Raw genomic sequence first — 21658 nt, 5'->3', positions numbered from 1 at the left:
AGGTAATGGGTTCTTTCATACATTGTCACATCTCATTAATAAAAAACGTTGTAATGTCAAATAATTTGTTTGAATTATCAATTTCACCTTCAGCATTAATACCTGCCAACTTTTGAAACAGGCTATCAGTAAAACTCACGCACGACAAAAAATCTAACGATTTTCGACGTACCCCGGCTTACATAAAATCAGCTTCATGGTCCGTATCGCACTTCAATAGATTCACAATGAAGTATTTATTTATTTTCCACCTAGTCGATACAATGATTGCCTAAGGCAATTTTTATTGGTCAAAAGTGGTACATGTTTCGTATATTATCAACATCTTCAGCCACATAACACAGTTTAGATGAAAAATATAAAATTGACAAAGTAATGCTTTAGAAGAAGTGTCCATTACTTTGTCAATTTTATATTTTTCATCTAAACTGTGTTATGTGGCTGAAGATGTTGATAATATACGAAACATGTACCACTTTTGACCAATAAAAATTGCCTTAGGCAATCATTGTATCGACTAGGTGGAAAATAAATAAATACTTCATTGTGAATGTACCCCGGCTTGACGAAAATAATAATACTTCTGGACCACAAAATACAAGAATTCATGCTTTAAACAGGATACTTAAAAGAAATCATATCTACTTACATCAAGAAGAAATCCATGTTAAACAGCAGCAGGCATGGTGAATATTAGTTTAAAGCATACATAACAGGACTTCTTGATAAATTAAGCATATATGCGATAATTGAAAAAGGCTTTACACAATAAAACTCGTTTAATGTAACACAGGCAAGAAATAATATAATACACACCGCAAATCAATTGCTAGTTCGACTTGAAAGTCATAGTTGTGGCCTTTTTAGCTTCCTGCAAAAAAGTCTTGAGAAAATGTTTTTTCATAACAAGGACCAGAACTCCTGGTCTTTAAAATAGAAATAGACTCCAGAGATTCATTGGACATGGATGATCTGAACTCTGTTCTATTTTTCTTCACAAGGCTGAAATCGGGTACACATTCTGCGTTACTATGGGGTATGGTGAGAATAGACAGCATTACTCTAGAAATTCGGTTTTACTAAAGAAGTCCATCGGCTCCACGAATTCTTGATATTTGTGCCCAATTGGAATCGTTTGCAGCATCGTGATTTGCAACCAAAGTGTCGTCAACCTCCACTCATTCACCACCTCATCTGTACTTTAATTCTCTTCATTGCATAACATGATAGGAAACCTTTCCAAGAATAAAACGAATGGAAGAAAACTGTGCATTTTAAATTTTGTCTAACCTAGCTACTTGAGCATGCTTTAACACATCAACCTTGAGTGGTAACTTGTTGATGATGTAGTCACAGGCACTACAAAAGTAGTTTCTTACTGATGAAAAGAAAAGGGATTTATCTGTATGCTGGAGATCATTCACTATGTTGGAAGTCTGAACGCCAATAACTAACTCACTATCACATAAATTGTTGCCTCCACCATGTGCAATATTAATATTACACTCGCATACTGTGCAAAAGGCAAATTTTTCTCTCTTTCTTCATTTTAGTATGCACGTAAAATCAACAGAATATGATTCTTTACATGTCCGGAAGTACTGTTTCTTGCTGGATTTATTCACGATAATCTACAATAGGAATATGGCGTATGAAAATGTCCAAGAACAAACTGAAACATCGAAAGGAACCTGGACCACTGAATGTCACATAAAATTATAACAAACACTCAAGGCAGTAAAACACTTCATTAAAACATGTCACACACACGTGGAACGAATGTAATTATTATTATTATTATTATTATTATTATTTATAACTTAATAGGCTTCGCTAACAGCAGTATACCAAGTCACTGGAACAAATGTAATTAGTCCAACGAATACAGAAAACTGCGAACACAAAGTTATAACACAAAAACCCGAACACTTCAAAAAATGATATATATATCAATAACCTTAAAAGGCCAAAACATTCTAGATTTTAGTATGCACGGAAAATCAACAGAATATGATTCATTAAATGTCTGGAAGTACTGTTTGTAAAAAAAGAACAACACTCGCGTGGTAAAAGAATATAGGTTAAATCACAACAAGCGAACGGAGTGGAACAAAGAATTTGCGGAGCAGGGCCTGTCGATACCTAAGATTCACACGGAAGAACTGTTATCCTAGCTTTAAATTCAATTCCAATAACAACACAAACAACACATGGTAAAAACACCAATCATATCAAAGAATGAGTTATCGACTATCGTGGACTTGCCTTCGACCAAGACCGAGCGTGCTTTGACCCACTCCAACAATCGATTGTACGGAAGTAGAGCGATTATCGAATGGTATTTCAATTTTTTTGTCCGCGAAGTTGTAAAATGATACCGTCCATCCGTAAAACCGTAAAATGCTGCAATTTCCGTCAATTTTACGGATAAACCGTAAAAGTTGGCAGATATGTTACTATGTAAAATCGTATGTTGACCTGATTGAGCCGATAAGTAACGTCACATATTGAGTCATTTTGTAAGCGTTCTATGCTGCGTAAGCCGACCAAATTCGGTGACAGTGTTACATCATCGGATTACCGCAGAGTCTCGAGATGCCGTGGTTAATTTTTGCCGCGCTAGAATGTGTGCAGTTAACATAAGAATTCAATTTCACATTACCTAACGACCAGTAGTTGTCAGCCCAGTCAGATCCCCAAAGGAGCTAACGTGTTTATTTCTCACACGTAGTTGTTGTTCGCACTATGCTCAACTTCACCACTGTAAACTTTCGTAGTTAAGGAAATCTGAAATAACAGTCTGTTTCGCATTCCTTTTCACAGACACAGAAACCACAAGGACCTAATTGCATCGAGATTCACTGCTGCAGTTATAACAGCCCTTGGAATGTACAACAGTGTGTCATATATACCGAGATAATGAAGGGGCTATTTTAGTTCTAAGCAGCAGTCCGATAGCTATAGTACTGACATTTAATTCCTTCTCGTATGCACACTATCGATATCTTCCTGAAATTCCGTAGCTGCCGAGTTCGTAAAGTTGCTCAACAAACCTATCCCTCATGTAAGTACAAAGCTACAAACACTCCTGTTTGCTTGATTTGCTTACACAATTGGAAAGTTCCATTTTTATACCTCAATACAAGTTCCTAAATACTTTGGTGCTTGGATTATCATGACATGGTATTGGGAGGAAAGCTTATCACAGAGGTCGGAAAAGGCAATTGTAATGGGGAGGTTTACTGTTATTGTTGAATTAACGAAATAAAGGCTAGGACCGGAATATTTTATTGTTACAGAGGGGATTATTGTTAGCATGGCAGAAAATAATCATAAATTCACAAACTTTAATAGAGACATGGAATTAATACATTCGGCCCAAAAGGGTAAATTTATGAAAATTTTGGAAAAATTTAGAAATTTGTCTTGCACAGAAAAATAATTTTCAAGTTTAAATGAAAAAATCACAGGTGGAAATCCATTATACAAAGTAGCATTTAATCACTTAAGGAAGAAAAGAAAAAAGAAAAAGATAAGGTTTGAAGATCTTAAGTTTATTTAAGAAGTATACTATTTTATTTGATAGTAATTTCCAAATTTACCAATAATATATTTTGTTTATTATTGATATGATAAATTGTGATATAATAGCCTTTAAATTTAGGCTAAACAAATTAAAATTATTATACTGTTTTTTGTTCTTTGATGATATTAAGTTAGACTTTGATGAACACTCGTGAAGAAAATGGATAATGTTCTTGAAACATGTTCGATGAATAAACAGTTTCAATAATAAAAATGTATTGTTTTTAATAGGTTTAGACAAATCAATACAGGAATAAACACAGCCCCTTTTATGGCTAAGTTTATCAACAATGAAGATTCATTTTGTTTCATACCCGACTCCCGCGCAGCAACGGGACAAGGAATGAACGTGCATAGAGAGGGGATTATCGTTGTATCGGTAATTAGTGTATGGAGACTTCACTGTGTGTTAAAAAAGTAGTAAATACTTACTTAAAGTAACATCCTCAAGCTTGACTTTAGGTTTTCTTTCTATGTTGATATCTTTATAATCTCTCTTCCATATTACATCACGATATTGCCTGTCGAACGGAAATGAACACTGGAACAGGAGACAGATGTACAACAAAAGATAATAACAATATCAAATTTTAGACAGAAATTTAACAAGCAACAAAAAAAAATTTCAATATTTTCATAGACGAGATAATTAAAACAGTTAAAAGGAAGTAGCAAATTGCCAATTATGTAATGATTTGGGGGGGGGGAATGGAATAAAAAGTACAAGCCAAACTAGATCTTTGGTAAGAATAATTTAAAAGGAGAACCAAGATAGTTGGCTTGGTGACAGGTAAGAATTCTGAAACAGTTCATTTCAGAGTTGGAAGTCATGAAATAGAGTAGATACTGTCACAAATATTTAGGTACAAATCAATAACAGAATACAAACAGCTTCCAAATTCTAACACTCCGTCAAATGCTTTGGGATAAAACATTTCTACTCTCTTCCAAAAGATCACCCTGTACAAAACATGCCGTACCAATCTGGACTTACGGTCTGGAAGGAGCAAGATTAACTGGACCAGCCAACAGTAGTCTCTAGGCAACCGAAATGAAGTTCCTCCATTCTTGTCTACAAAAGACAAGTAAGGATAAAATAATAATAATAATTTCGTGTGGCTATTTCTAGTCGAGTGCAGCCCTTGTAAGACAGACTCTCCAATGAGGGTGGGCGGCATCTGCGTGTTATTGTGGTGGTGGGTAGTGTTGTGTGTGGTGTGTGAGTTGCAGGAATGTTGGGGACAGCACAAACACCCAGCCCCCGGGCCATTGGAATTAACCAATGAAGGTTAAAATCCCCGACCCGGCCAGGAATCGAACCCGAGGCCCTTTGAGCCGAAGGCCAATACGCTGACCATTCAGCCAACGACTCGGACAAGATAAAATAAGAAATGAAGATACAGAACAGCAACTTGAACAGGAGAGAAGCCCAACTGACAAACTAGAACTGAAGAGATTGCAGTGGCCGCCAACCCAAACTCCCAAGTCCAGAACCCCTGGTCTTCTTTTTAGTCGCCTTTTACAACAGGCAAGGGATACCGTGGAATAGTGATGGGATAATCAAATACAAAATAATCGCTTATTCAATTATTTCATTTTAATTATTGTGCAAGAGCCATCCGATAATCAGTTTCCCTATTTTACAAAAAATACAAGCAGGTTATTTACACATGTGAAATATTTTCATTCTATAACTCATACACTATTTCTCCACATAATCACCAATTCTGCCCAAAAACTTTTGGTATCATGGCAGCAGTTTTTTTATACCTTCATCACACCAGTTCGGATCCTGTCTCCATAGGCAGTGGTTCACCTCCGCGTCTACCTCTTCATCAGTCGGAAACCGCTTGCCTCCAAAGTGCAACTTGAGTTGTGGAAAGAGATGGAAACCATTCTGGGCAAGATCCAGTGAATAAGGTGGAAGGGGGAAAAGGTCCCATTTGAAATTCTGCAGCAAATCCTGGGTCCTTTGAGCTGAATGGGGGCACGCGTTGCCATGAAAGAGCAACACTTTCCAAGACAGAAGACCAGGACGTTTTTTGTTTGATTGCAGCTCGTAAGGACCGTGCAGTGTGTCGGGGCAGGTGGTCAACCAGCAGAACACCATTACAGTCCCAAAAGAGTGTAGCCATAACTCTGCCCGCAGAGGCTGAGGTCTTAGCCTTTTTTGGTGCACGTTCATCTGTTTCTTCAATACCGTGCTTCGTCGTTTTGTTTCTGGATTTGAATGATACACCCAGCTTTCATCTCATGACAATGCGGGAAAACAGCTGATCTCCCTCTCTTTGAAGCATTTGCAGGAAAACTCTGGCGGCCTCGGTCCCTTGCTGCTTGTGAGCATCAGTAAGCAAACGTGGACCCACATTACACAGACTTTTCGATACTGCAAGACAACTGACAGGATCTTTGCAATAAAGGAGCGTCCAATTTCAATACCAGGAGGCAGTTGATTCATTGTCTCATCAATGCGGACGCATTGATCATCTACCACATTCCCAACTGCAACAGTGGCTGCATTGCCTGTAGCGGTAACAGACCTGTAGCTGTGCTCATCATCATGCATATTTTGCCACCTTTCCAGGAACCATGAATGCCAGAGGCAAACCATTTGGATGCTCGTGCATCCTTCATCATAAACACACACAAAATGGCGATGAATACTGATAGCAGTTTCATTTTTTGCCATGATAAAGCAAATAACAGGACGGAGTTCACAGCGGACATGCTTTCAATTGGTAGCTCCAGGGCAGCTGGCGCCGTACTGACGAGCGCAGAGCAAGCACGTGCCGTTGAAGGTTAAGCGCAGCCACCATACCCCAATGAACGTTCCTACAGTACCAACTCAATTTTAAAACATGTGGTTTGCAGAGAAAAAAAATAGGGAAACTTACTTATTGGATGGCCTTCGTAGATAAATCAGGTAATCCACCTAATCAATACAATATAAAAATTAGTACTTTTATTTGAATCGTGGTACCAGTACTGGCCTATTGATATTAGGCCATCATCAGCCATAAGGTCGTAAAATACTTAAAAAACTAATTGGCCATACTTACACTGACTGACAGAGCAAATGCAACACCAAGAAGGAGTGGTTCGAAAGGGATGAAAGTTGGGGAAAAAACAGAGACGGCACGGACGAATAATTGATGTTTATTTCAAACCGATATGCAGGTTACACAATGCGCACGGCATCGACTCAGTAGGATGTAGGACCAGCGCGAGCGGCGATGCACGCAGAAACACGTCGAGGTACAGAGTCAATAAGAGTGCGGATGGTGACCTGAGGGATGGTTCTCCATTCTCTGTCAACCATTTGCCACAGTTGGTCGTCCGTACGAGGCTGGGGCAGAGTTTGCAAACGGCGTCCAATGAGATCCCACACGTGTTCGATTGGTGAGAGATCCGGAGAGTACACTGGCCACGGAAGCATCTGTACACCTCGTAGAGCCTGTTGGGAGATGCGAGCAGTGTGTGGGCGGGCATTATCCTGCTGAAACAGAGCATTGGGCAGCCCCTGAAGGTACGGGAGTGCCACCGGCCGCAGCACATGCTGCACGTAGCGGTGGGCATTTAACGTGCCTTGAATACGCACTAGAGGTGACGTGGAATCATTCGCAATAGCGCCCCAAACCATGATGCCGCGTTGTCTAGCGGCAGGGCGCTCCACAGTTACTGCCGGATTTGACCTTTCTCCACGCCGACGCCACACTCGTCTGCGGTGACTATCACTGACAGAACAGAAGCGTGACTCATCGGAGAACACGACGTTCCGCCATTCCCTCATCCAAGTCGCTCTAGCCCGGCACCATGCCAGGCATGAACGTCTCTGCTGTGGAGTCAATGGTAGTCTTCTGAGCGGACGCCGGGAGTGCAGGCCTCCTTCAACCAATCGACGGGAAATTGTTCTGGTCGATATTGGAAATGCCAGGGTGTCTTGCACATGCTGAAGAATGGCGGTTGACGTGGCGTGCGGGGTTGCCACCGCTTGGCGGCGAATGCGCCGATCCTCGCGTGCTGACGTCACTCGGGCTGCGCCTGGACCCCTCGCACGTGCCACATGTCCCTGCGCCAACCATCTTCGCCACAGGCGCTGCACCGTGGACACATCCCTATGGGTATCGGCTGCGATTTGACGAAGCGACCAACCTGCCCTTCTCAGCCCGATCACCATACCCCTCGTAAAGTCGCCTGTCTGCTGGAAATGCCTCCGTTGACGGCGGCCTGGCATTCTTAGCTATACACGTGTCCTGTGGCACACGACAACACGTTCTACAATGACTGTCGGCTGAGAAATCACGGTACGAAGTGGGCCATTCGCCAACGCCGTGTCCCATTTATCGTTCGCTACGTGCGCAGCACAGCGGCGCATTTCACATCATGAGCATACCTCAGTGACGTCAGTCTACCCTGCAATTGGCATAAAGTTCTGACCACTCCTTCTTGGTGTTGCATTTGCTCTGTCAGTCGGTGTATGACAAAAAATAGATAGCATAATACTTGAAAACTGTTCTGATCTAATCAATAAACACTAAAACAAGTCTTGAGGACGTAACACAACACTTGAAAATTCTTATGATCTTTTGCTATACTTCAATAAATATAAATCAGTCTTGAAGATTTATAAATAATTTGTTGAACACTTGTATAAAATTAAAAGCAATTGGTTAAAAATTAATTATAATTGATTATAATCAAATAAGATATAATTTAACATCAATCTACTCTATCGCAATCTATTCTAACCGCACGGTAACTCACCCGGTACTCTCTAATAATATTATAATGTTATTAGCTTTATGTCCCACCAACTGCTTTTATGGTTTTTGGAGATGCCGAAGTGCCAGAATTTAGTTCCACAGGATTCTTTTATGTGCCAGTAAATCTATGACACGACGCTGACGTATTTGAGCATCTTAAAATACCACCGGACTGAGCCAGAATCGAACCTGCCAAGTAGGGGTCAGAAGGCCAGCACTAGTCTGAGGCACTCAACGCTGCATATAACAAACCTGCCTATAGGAAGGATTTTAATTCTTGGATTTCATTACGTATACTGCACCACGGCCTCGGTGAAAAAAGGACAGTTACAATGTGAACTGACCATTAAATTTAAAATCTTAGTAAGCATAAAAATGGTTACAAGAAAATGTACGTAATAATTCTCATTTTTTTACATTTACATATAAATAATATTTATATCACTCCTACACACGGAACAAACTGCATAATAGTTTCCTTTATTAGACTGCAAAATGAATGGAAATTCAATTTTATATGTGTCTCAGAAAACTTGGAGATAACATCTGTTATGTTTTGTGACCATAACGTGAAGAGAATATACCAGAAACAGTCACCGACACAACTCTCCAAAATACATTCGACACATTAAAATTATGAAGCAAAAATGAACACAAATGCACTGAAATACGTGAAACTACCACATGAAAAACAGATCAATATGTCTCACACTTTATTAAGATATGACTTTGACGGGGGGGAAAACACAGAACCGCGAGAAAAATCACGTGGTCTACAACTCGAACGAAACTACGCACACAAACTATGTTCAACACACAATAACAAACTCGTTTTTCCGTCCCGATTAACGGAGGTGCTGGTGCGCACTAGCATCCCTTGTTTGTAGGACAATTGCCATTCTGGATTTCCAGCAGTAAAGCACACACGCTGCTGTGGTGAGCGCAAAACACGATATACTCGTACGAAGTTGACGGATGATACATTTGCGAAATAAAGCATCAGATAAATATCCTTGAAAATGAGGTTGTGTAAATTACACAAGCACATGAAAATGTATACTTTATCCCAGGGGAAAAGCAATGACCGTACTGGAGGTTATATTGGTGAAAAATAGGAAGCAAAAATAAATCGGAAAAACGGAAGACACGTTAAAAAACGGAAAGTTTCTGGGTAAATCGGAAGGGTTGGCAGGTATCAGTTCCCCCTGAGAGAGTGCAACAGAAACCACATAGCAAGTAATGGACCAATTGACTGGTATATGAACTGTCACAAAACTTAACTCCCACAGGTGAACCCAAGACAAATCAGGACCAGCATGCGGTCAGGGAAACATCACCACTTATCAAAACCAGCAACATCCACATGCGCGGCATGCATGACTTGATAAGTGATATTCAAGAAGGCATGGGAAGCTTGGACTAACTACTGTTAACTGCCTGATTCTGAAAGCCTACCTTCCATTCGAAAGTAGTTTCGAGAAAAGGAGTTTAACCTGTGCTGTTCTTTGCCTCAGTAAGGAAAGCGAATTATTTCAACCAAAAAGTAATTGATTTTCATCGCTTTGTGATTGAGAAGCGTTAAGTGAAGGAACCACAGGTCAGACGCCAATCAGTTTCCGTATGCCACAAAGTCGAACAATCAATAAGAAAGGAACATCGACTGTTATCGCATGCGCTACCAGAAGCAGAAAAGAATGATGTGCAGCAATGCTTGCTGTAACAGGTGATGGCAGAAAGCTTGCACCGTATGTTGTTCTAAAATGAAAAACAATGCCTAAAGTAAAATTTCTGCAAGGGTTCCAAGTCTGTATGCAAGAAAAGGAGTGGATGGACACGTCACTCGTACGAGATTGGATACGAACTGTTTGGGGAAATATAACACAGGTCCCTCTTTTGATGCCTGGCCCTTCTCCTCATGTTGGACAGTTTTCTTTTTTGCCGGTATGTCATTATTATATACTTACATGAATTGTACTTTTATTAGTACCTACATGTTTATTTCACTTCAGGTCGCACTGTCAGCTCGCAACGGGAAGAATATTTTCCAGTGTCGGTACTTCAAACCCAATTGTCCAACTTAACTGATGTACCCTATTTGACTTCTCAGAAAAAAATCTCACGCCAGAATTTTACGCCAAATGACGATTAACCGCAAATGAGTTGAACCAATTGCATGTATATTATATTTGATAAATCTTTCAAATGTAAATGAATTGTAAATAATCTTTTAAATACCTGAATTCCTTGAATAATTTACGCATCCGAAGTTTTCGACTGTATTTTTCACAAAAAAGTATGTTAATTATGCAAGAAAATATGGTAATTAGATATTTCATTTTAAATAAGTAAATTCATCATAGTATGAAATAAGAAACTGTACACAACAGCCATTAAAGTGTTATGTTTACATTATTTGGTTTGAACGTCTCACTCGCAACGTAAATTATATGCAAGTATTTATTTATTAATTTAGTTATTTATTAATTTATTGTATACTAGTAAATCCACCAACATGAGGACAATATATACGAGCACCTTCAAATATGACCGGACTGAACCGAAATAAAACTTGCCAACTATAGGTCGTTCCATCTTATTAAAACAGTATTGCTCTTATGACAACAGGGTTACCGTATCGAACTGTTATGCTCAACAGAATCACAAGAAAACGGTGGCACATATATTCGTGGAACTCGGTAATTAAGTTCAAAATAAAAGGAGGAAATAACTAAGCTGCAAATTATTTGAAGAACACAAGTGGACTGGGGGTTTAAAGGGGGGTCATTTTAGTTTTCACAGCATAACAGAAAAATAGTGGCACAAAAAATCTGAGAAACTCAGTAATTAATTTTAAGATAAAAGGGGGAAGAAACTAAGCTGCAAATTATTTTATTATCTCAAGGGGACTGGGGCTGAAGAAGGGGGCCTATTTAGGAGTATACAGAACAGGGATAAACGACTTCAAAACAAAACCTCAGTGTTCGAGTTTAAGGGCTCACGAAAAGAAGGGTAAAAGTTAAATGCGCTTAAGAAGAAAAAAAAAAAGAGGTAAAAACAGGGTAAAAATAATATGTGCTTAAGAAACAACAGCTAAAACCACAAACCCAGGCACAGATAAAAATCATAGCGAATTTCTGTCTCAGTACAAGTCATGCCGTGCTGGATACCACAGCATCAAAATCTTCAGTAATAATAACTGTACAGTACGGGAATGTTAGGGAAAAAAAAACACACACACACACACATAGATAACTTCTCTTCAATGGTGATAAGTTGCCGGCAATTTACGGCCTAACGGATTACGGGTTACATGTACCAGGGCAAATCAGAAGAAAAATAAAGGAAGGCAACAAAGGGCTGGCTGTTCCCACCATTGTGCTTCCTCACTGCAAATGTATTTGATGATGATGATGATGCTGCTGCTTGTTGTTTAAAGGGGCCTAACATCTAGGTCATCGGCCCCTAATGGCACGAAATGGAAGAACAATTTAAAAAAGCCATAATCCTCCACTGACCAGAATTCAAAACATAAGGACGAAGAATGAATGGATGGATATGAAGTTAAAACAATCAGTCGATCCGACCCGCAATACCCCACATTCCCAGAAACTAGCGTTAAACAATAGTATTACTGACCAAGGGACTGCTTCTAAAGCACAATACTGAATCGAGGATGCTTGTAGTCTAACCCCTCAGCGCCGACCTCTATACGTGGTATAGACCCATACATGGTTTCACATTTACGGCTATAGCGCGAAGAGTTTTGGAATTATCGATATGCAAATTGTTTGGTTTCCAAGAAGACATTTTCCGGTTTATCAGCGTTGTAAATAAGAATTGAAAAATAGTTATAATGTAGTTGTTTTTGCAAGGATAATTATTTGTCAAATAAGTCTGAGCACGAATCTCTTTCTTTTTTTAAAAGTCTGTTAGCTTCATTCTTTCCCACAGAATAAAATAAAGAAATGATGATCTGAGAAGTTTGTCTTTTCGTGTGATGTTCTTTGCTCTATTTGTACATTGGGAGTGCGGTTTATTTATTATATTTGTCTTTATTTCTCAGCTTGTAATATTTTCGTAACTCTCCACGAGCGCTCTGTGTAGGCATCAGTTAGTGCTGCTTTCCCTGTCATACGATACGAGAACCAGTTGTTCATGGTATATATCTCGTTTGAAAGACGTTGCCTCGACCTTTTATCTGAAATATGTATAGAGTTGGTTTGTTTCGTCATAAATGTTATTTCCCTCATTCAGTTTCGTCCTGTTGCTTTCGGTCTAGCTGCAGCTTCATCAGTCCGTGTGACGCGCCGCGCTCAGCCGTGGTATGACTGACAGTAACGTGCTTGAAATATTGTAAAATTCTGATGAAAGTTTAGTCGGAAGTAGTAGTGACAGTATAAGCAGCAGTGATAATGAAATAGATGATGTAGCAGTGGTAAATGATGAGCGTGACGATGAGGAGGAAACAGTGCTTGGAAATTTTGTGTAAGAGACTATAGATAATTATACAGGTCAAAGAGAAGTTTACAACGGTGAATTCTGATTGCTAAATTCTCTAATAATACTCACACAGGCCACAGAGGCAAATATTGAGCAATTACCTTATCGGGTTCAGCTGGTGAAAGGTTTGTTTACAAAATACGCTCGCTTGGGAGGGGAACGAAATATTCAAGGCCGGCGCGCATCAGATAATACAGTTCCAAGGTTGCAGGAAAGACATTTTATCAGGAAATTAGCACCCAAGAGTTGGAAATCCAAACCTCAGAGACATTGTATCCTGTGTTCAAAACACGGCGAAAAGAAGACGTCAGTGTACTGCTTCCAGGAGTGCGACTTGAGTCCCTGTCTCAAAGAGTGCTTCGAACTCTATCACACGGAACTAAATTACTATGGAAATGTGAAACAATTATGTAATTATCTGCATGTACATAGTTCTGTCATAAGGAATTCCAAATTTCGTAAAAATCGTGCTACTCTTATACTTGTAGTAACGCTTTAAGTGAATCGATGTATTTCAGTCGCGCGTAGTTGAAATCTCATCCGGCCGCGGGGTAGGAAGCTATTTAAATGGCTGCGACGCTGAGGGGCTAAAGGGGTCCATAATCCAGGGCATCGGCCCCTCATAATGGTACTTATCGCTAGGAAAGTAGAACCATGGTATTTGTCATGCTGCGTACTAATCAAAAGTAGCGTAGACTCGCGATATTCCACACATTATGGTACTACTCACAAGTAATATAATGTGCACATGTAACACAGACCTATGGTGTTTCACACATCGTGTCACTATTTACAGGCAAATGGTGTTCTTCACATAAGTGTGCTAACCACAGGGACTTGCACTATTCCGTGGTGTTCCTCAAATAATGGGTACTAATTACAGGCAAGGCGGAACCATGGTGTCGCTCATAGCGGTACGAAGCGACCCATGGTGTTCCCTGAGTGGTGGTACTAATTGCAAGTAGTATCATGGTTCTAATCTGATCATCCCTTGGTAGCCCCTTACGACAGACGGGGAATGCCATGGGTGTATTCTTCACCTGCGTCCCCCACCCACAGGGGGTGCGAATGTATTTATGAAACAGAGAATGTTAAGTAGTTATTTTAATAACTCACGAGCAAAAAAAAAAAAAAAAAAAAAAAAAAAAAAAACCCACCTCATCCTATTTCTTTCATAATGCAATATCAAGTACATTATAACATTCCTTAATCACGGGGAATTATGGCTGCCTACTCCTTGTAGGCCCATAAGAGCTTTACTGTTTTCTTAACATGGAATGGTCTATAGACCCAATACTGTCTGAGCAACGCCGCCCGTCTCATTAAGAGTTTAACAAGGCCAAACAAAGAACCTGAAAGCCCATTTTAGAGAATCCATCAAACGTACTTAGATGTAATAGTTTAGAAGAATACTTACATTCAAATTGCTACATGCTAATAAAGCAGAATCTAATGTAATTTGACAAAAGTTCACCGAGGATTTTATCCCCTTTGCCAGACATGAAGGGCAATCTTCCTCCATCTGAAAAAGAGAAAAAGGAATGTGTGCAAAAAATTATAAACAGTCACAATACATATGCAAAAGAATATCATATAAATTTATAACCACACCTATATTAATACAAAAATATAAATAATAATACCAGTGTTATCCCCAGAAATATTTGTCAGCCGGGTGGCAAAAATGAGTAGATGGACGGCGAATATTACGTAAAACTTAAATATGAAAAATTTTCAATTCATTTCCCTCAAGGCATTAACAATAATATCAGACAGGTAAACATCAACTGCAAAACAGAACTATTTTAGTGTTATCATGAGCAAGACATAACAGAGAATTTTGAACTTCTAATGTTCTACTGCTCGTTCCAAATCATGTAACAGCGGACTTAGGCCTATCACTCGGTTGCTGTGGACATGTGGACTGCAATACGGGTTTGTAACGTCGTGCAGAATAGTGGGTTCGCATGCAAATCCACGCTCATCTTGAACCCTCTCGCGCACGGCGCTACGTGGTGGTCAAGCTAAACATTTGATCTCCGATGTAATTGATGCAATTATGCTGACAATAATGATTTATCATTTTGATCAGTTTTAGAGTATTTATATGTTAATTTGGAGCACCCAGTGAATCAGATATGTATTAATGTTATGTAGCTAGCACACATCTAGCTCATATTAGCCAGGCAGTCTATAAAAATGGCCCATTAAAAAGGTCCTAGGGAGAAAACTATAATAATAATAATTTCGTGTGGCTATTTCTAACCGAGTGCAGCCCTTGTAAGGCAGGCCCTCCGATGAGGGTGGGCGGCATCTGCCATGTGTAGGTAACTGCGTGTTATTGTGGTGGAAGATAGTGTTGTGTGTGGTGTGTGAGTGCAGGGATGTTGAGGACATGACAAACACCCAGCCCCCGGGCCACTGGAATTAACCAATTAAGGTTAAAATCCCTGATCCGGCCGGGAATCGAACCCGGGACCCTCTGAACCGAAGGCCAGTACGCTGACCATTCAGCCGAGTCAGACAGGGAGAACACTGAATACACATAATTAGACAAACTGCATGTTATTGTGGTGGAAGATAGTGTTGTGTGTGGTGTGTGAGTGCAGGGATGTTGAGGACATGACAAACACCCAGCCCCCGGGCCACTGGAATTAACCAATTAAGGTTAAAATCCCTGACCCGGCCGGGAATCGAACCCGGGACCCTCTGAACCGAAGGCCAGTACGCTGACCATTCAGCCGAGTCAGACAGGGAGAACACTGAATACACATAATTAGACAAAGAATGTATAACGTCAGCTACCATATGCAGGCATTTCTATTTGATGCCACTTAGGCTGCCAGCATATCAGTTTTGACACCCCGTTTTACCGAAACTGGAACTCTCCTGGGCGATCTATTACCAAGTTTCTCAGTAATTTCATTGGGTCAACACCAAATGTGTCACCGGAGATCTTTTACAAGCTGAAACTGTATGATACAGATTGTCAAATGAACTGTCCTCTTTTCCTAAAATGTCTGCCTATCTCTGTCGGGTTCGAATGTGCATTCTTGAGATCAATATGCCAACATATGATCACCAATCCACATAGGCAGCTATGAGTAAAATAGAAAGATAATGGTGGTGGTTGTGGTGATTGTTGTTTTCAGAGAAGTACAACTGGGCAACCACCCTTTCTTAACACTAATCAGAGGGAAAATGGGAAAGGTTCAACAACCTTGGAAAATGAAGGTAGTCAGCCTGAAAACTAATTCTGATTTTCTGCCATCTAGCAGCACAGCCAGACTCTACTGGATGGTTCGTAAGACGGGAACTATCAATGTACTCACAGCACAACGAACTTGGAATACCACACAGAAAATGCACACTGTACAAAGGCTGTATGCAAAAAGGAAGGGGATCTCGCAAGGCCTGTATGTTTTGTTATACATATAAATTATACGAGTAAAGAACCAGAATCACAGATAAGATTTTTTGCAGATAAGATTGTGTCTGCAAAATGACCTTGACAATACTGTGAGATGAACAGCAGACAATGGTATTATAGTAAGAATATAGTGAGAAGTCACACTGTAAGTTTTACAAAGAGAAAAAGGCCTCTTTAGTTTTAATTACCGTACTGTATTGATGGGATGATAGTAATTCATGGGGATCACTGTAATGTTGGAAGATCACAAGAGTGCATGTCCGGCTCCATGGCAAAATGGTTAGCGTGCTGGCCTTTGGTCACAGGGGTCCTGGGTTTGATTCCCAGCAGGGTCGGGAATTTTAACCATTAATAGTTAATTCCCTTGGCACGGGGACTGGGTGTATGTGTCGTCACCATCATCATTTCATCCTCATCATGATGTGCAGGTAGCCTACAGGTGAAAAATCAAAAAGACCTGCACCTGGCAAGCCGAAGTCATTGGACACCTCCCGGCACTAGAAGTCATGCGCCATTTCATTTCATAAGAATGCATCTGCGCGGTGAGGCACAGAGTTTTGTCAGCCAGGCCTGTGATATAATCGTTCCCATAACAATCCCATTACCATTCAGGCGACTTATTTTCACCCTAAAATATCAGCCCTTGTCACTATCGGTTGCAATTCAGTCGTCTTTGCATTCACTGCCATTGCATTATTCTGCGTTCCTTCGTATTCATTTTGCGGTATTTTGCTATTTATCCGTTGTTACTGTTCTTGCCTTTTATTTCTTTTTTTAAATTTCTGTGTAACTGTAATTGACCTAGTTCCTCAAAATTACAAGATACCATTACCACTATTGTAGAAATTGAACCGGCTGTTTCTAAATTATTAATAGATCAACAAGATAAATCCGAAAAAACTATCCAAATTAGTTAATAAAGAAGATTCAAAAGTGCCTTTACTTTTTAATACAGTTCCAAAAGATCTTAAATGTAAAATCAGAGACAATAACCCAACTGTTCAAAAACCTGACAAAGGGAACACTACATTAATAATGCTTAAAAAAGAATACATTGAAAAACAGTAATATTTTTTCGGGTAATACCCTGAAAAGAGTTAACAAGGACCCCAACAACAAAAATTCAAAAGAATCTTAAAGAGAGTCTGAAAAAATATTTCCTTCATCTTAAATGATCAGGAAACTTCAAAGTTTATCAACATGAACCCTAGACGCCCTCCACCTAGGGCATTACCTAAAATCCGTAAGGATAGAATCTCCATTAGTCCATTAAGACCTATTGTAAATTTTAGAAATACCTATACAATCTCACGGTTCATTCATATTGTTTAAAGAAGCATTTTTAATACAGTAAATGCCTCCATTACAAACTCAGTTGATTTCTGTTAACATTGGTAAAAATATGAAACTACAACCTTTTCATACTATCCATTCCTTTGATATTACTAACATGTACAAATATTTCTATAACAGATACCAGTAACCTAATTTAGAACAACTTTACCAACCCTAGCAAACTAAGTAGATCAGTTATGGTAATGTAATATGTTTTATTCAATAACTTATTTTTTACAAGTTGTTTTAAGTCGCACCAATACAGACAGGTCTTATGGCAACGATGAGACAGGAAAAGGGCTAGGAGTGGGAAGGAAGCGGCCGTGGTCTTTATTAAGGTAAGAGCCCCAGCATTGGCCTTGTGTGAAAATAAGAAACCACGGAAAACCATCTTCAGGGCTCCCGACAGTGGGGTTCGAATCCACTATCTCCCGGATGCAAGCTCACAGCTGCGAGTCCCTAACCACACGGCCAACTCGCCCGGTCGTACCGAGTACAATAAGATGAACAATTTGTGAACCAGAGGAATGGCATGCTAGAGAACAAAGTTATCTAACTCCCCAGCTACTTCCCACCAATATTCAGGCAGGCTGTTATTCTCGGTATGTATGTATGTATGTTATGTTATGTTATGTTATGTTATGTTATGTTATGTTATGTTATGTTATGTTATGTTATGTTATGTATGTATGTACTCGCATCACGAGAAAACGGCTAAAGAGAATTTCATGAAAATCGGTACCGTATGCAAAGTCGGTGAATATGTCGCTACAATCCAGGGCATAAATAATTTTATTCACGCCGAGTGAAATACTAGTTTAGGGGAATGCGTAATATTTAATTCTCAAATATTTGTTATTAGTGGTCGGAAAATTAAAATTGCATTTCCTTGTTACTGTGAACGCGACCGATACAGAAATACCATTCTTTTTAAATTCTGAGCAATGTACAGACCAAACTCTTATTTTATATATATGGATTGTGATCTTTCCTACTTTTAAAACACCATTCAAACATTAGTCTACTAATGTCACTCCACGCCATCTCTCCACTGACAGCTTGGAATATACCACTTAGTCGAGCAGCCCTAACTTTGCAACATTTTTGTAATGCTACTATTTAGTCAGAAATCACCCAGAACAATTAGAGCTGCTTTTCTTTGGATTCTTTCCAGCTCTCGAATCAAGTAATCCTGGTGAGGGGTCCCATACACTGGAACCATACTCTAGTTGGGGTCTCACCTGTCCTTTACATCCTTACTGAAAATGAAAACCCACATCTTGTTTCCAGTCATTCGACCGGGTCAGGCATGGAATGAATGAAGACCCCCGCCCCCCATCTAGCGACGAGGATAGGAACTGTGCCAGCTGCTGAAGCCTGTTGCACTCCTCTGGGGCAATGATTAATATTGCTGACAGATGAAATGATATTGAACAGTATTGCTGGAAAAAACGATGACAGGGAAAATCGGAGTACCCGGAGAAAAACCTGTCTCACCTCCACTTTCTCCAGTACAAATCTCACATGGAGTGACCGGGATTTGAACCACAGAACGCAGCAGAGAGGGGCCAGTGTGCTGCCGCCTGAGCCATGGCGGCTCACATCCTTATTACAATCCCTAAATACCCTCATAACCATGTGCAGAGATCTGCACCCTTTATTTACAATCCCATGTATGTGATTACCTCAATGAAGATCTTTCCTTATATTAACATCTTTTTGTGAGTGGAGTCTGGAAGATGTAAACAATAGACGATTAGACCCCCATTTAATATTCTTCTTGGATGAGGCCTGGTTCCACCTCCATGGTTGTGTGTACACAGAACAATCGTTAATCAGTGCTATTAAACCCGACATCAAACAAGAAGTGTCCCTCAATCGTGCAAAAAATCTTTTAATGGTTTGACATTAGTGGCAAAAGAATAGCAGAGTTTTTTTTTTTTTTTTTTTAGAATACTGCTGATTCTCTTATGTATGTGAATACCATACTAATCCCCTTTTTCACAGCATTAACAGTCAGGAAACATGATTTTGCATTTCTCAACAGGACTTTGCCACTGCTCACACTGAGATTTTGTTTTTGGCTAGTTGCTTTACTTATTAAAAGTAATAAACTTCATTGTTAGGTTCCGTATTGAGTTGAGACTATGCTTAAAGTAAATACAAAATTTTAATATTCCACCTACTCAATACTAAAAAATCATGTGATGTTTTTACAAGAACATTACAATGACATTAAAAGGTACTAGTTTCGGTCCACTGTGGACCATCATCAGCCTAGCCAAATTACAACAGTAAAAGACATAGTGATAAAAATAGTATGGAGAAATGAGAGGATCTAAAAGGATCTGTCATTCCACCACCATCCCATCCTTTTAGATCCTCTCATTTCTCCATACTATTTTTATCACTATGTCTTTTACTGTTGTAATTTGGCTAGGCTGATGATGGTCCACAGTGGACCGAAACTAGTACCTTTTAATGTCATTGTAATGTTCTTGTAAAAACATCACATGATTTTTTAGTATTGAGTAGGTGGAATATTAAAATTTTGTATTTACTTTAAGCATAGTTGCTTTACGTCGCACCGACACAGATAGGTCTTATGGCGACGATGGGACAGGAAAGGGCTAGGAGTGGGAAGGAAGCGGCCGTGGTCTTAATTAAGGTACAGCCCCAACATTTGCCTGGTGTGAAAATGGGAAACCACGAAAAACCATTTTCAGGGCTGCCGACAGTGGGGTTCGAACCTACTATACTGGCCGCACTTAAGCGACTGCAGCTATCGAGCTCGGTCACACTGAGAATAATTCCATGAGAGAAATTTAAATGCTTCCAAAAAACAGAATTATTATTATTATCATGGATTTGTGCCCCTTTCCCCTCCAAAAATATTGAAACAAAAGCAGCTTAACTTGTTCTGGGTGATTTCTAACAAAAGAGTAGTGTTACAAAAATGATGCAAATTTTGGGCCTGAAAGATTTGGAGAAAAGAGACGAGCTGCTCGATTACGTGGTATTTTCCAAGCTGCCAGTGGAGTAACAGCGTGGATTAATAAGTTTGTGTGGTGTTTTTGAAAGTAGGAAAGATCACAATATGAAGATAAGGTTGAAATTCAAGGAGACAAATAGGGACAAATATTTGTTTGTAGGAAGAGGAGTACCGGGTAAGGGATTGGAATAATTCATCAAGGCGGATGTTCAATAAATTTCTTTTTAAAAATTATTTAAGAAAAGACTAGGTAAACAAGACAGGGAATCTGCCACCTGGCCGATAGCCCTAAATGTAGATCAGTGGTGATTGACCGATTGATCCATCAGTCTTCCAATTTATCATCATCATCATCATCATCATCATCATCATCTCGGGAATAATTTAAATATTACCGTGTTTAAGAGGAGCCCACACACCATACAAGAACTGAACAGAATATTAGTCAGGAAACTGCTGGGATTCCTCAACATAAACTACGGCGAGTTATGAATAACTTGCTAATGAAGTGCTCAAAATGTGTGGCAGGCAGTTTCACATATTTCATAATTTGTAATTAACGAACTTCTTTTTTTTTCCCAATTTGCTGTACGTCACACTGACACAGGTAGGTCCTATGGCGACGATGGGATATGATAGGGTTAGGAGTGGGAAGAAAGCAACCATAGCTTTAATTAAGGTGATGTGAAAATGGAAAACCACAGAAAATCTTCAAGGCTGCCAAAGGTGGGGTTCAAACCCTCTATGTCCCGAATGCAAGCTCACAGCTGCGTGCCCCTAACCTCCCGGCCAACTCGCTCGGTTTGTATGGGTTATCTTCCCACTACTGACCTCTAACAGCAGGCAGCAGACTAGCCCATGCTCTCCCACAGTAAAAACACAGGGCATCAGAGTAAAGAATATTTGATCACCCCGTATGAGCTAGTTTCCTGGAGGCTCAAAGTACACTCTCTCCAGATTAGCATACAAGCTTGCCCGAGAAATATTCCTCTGTATGTTGCATCGACACACACAGGTCTTACATGTAATAAATATCATTTTGATCCATATTGA

At 39.7% G+C, this 21658-nt stretch overlaps 1 protein-coding gene across 1 annotated transcript in view; it reads right to left on the bottom strand.

Moving 5' to 3' along the window:
• Positions 1–16216, bottom strand: part of LOC136885092 (uncharacterized) — a 56512-nt gene extending 40296 nt beyond the window's left edge. Inside the window, exons 1-3 of the mRNA XM_068230197.1 lie at positions 16181–16216; positions 14266–14370; positions 4018–4126 (exon numbers count right to left, since the gene is read on the bottom strand). Of these exons, the coding sequence (XP_068086298.1) occupies positions 4018–4126; positions 14266–14370 (214 nt within the window). The 5' untranslated portion in view covers positions 16181–16216. The remainder of the gene's footprint in view (positions 1–4017; positions 4127–14265; positions 14371–16180) is intronic.
• Between the last annotated feature and the right edge of the window lie 5442 nt (positions 16217–21658).

The sequence above is a fragment of the Anabrus simplex genome, chromosome 13, assembly GCF_040414725.1.
Source record: "Anabrus simplex isolate iqAnaSimp1 chromosome 13, ASM4041472v1, whole genome shotgun sequence".
Classification (NCBI taxonomy): domain Eukaryota; kingdom Metazoa; phylum Arthropoda; class Insecta; order Orthoptera; family Tettigoniidae; genus Anabrus; species Anabrus simplex.
Note: the sequence above shows the minus strand (reverse complement) of the source record. Positions and strands in the feature narration are given on the sequence as shown.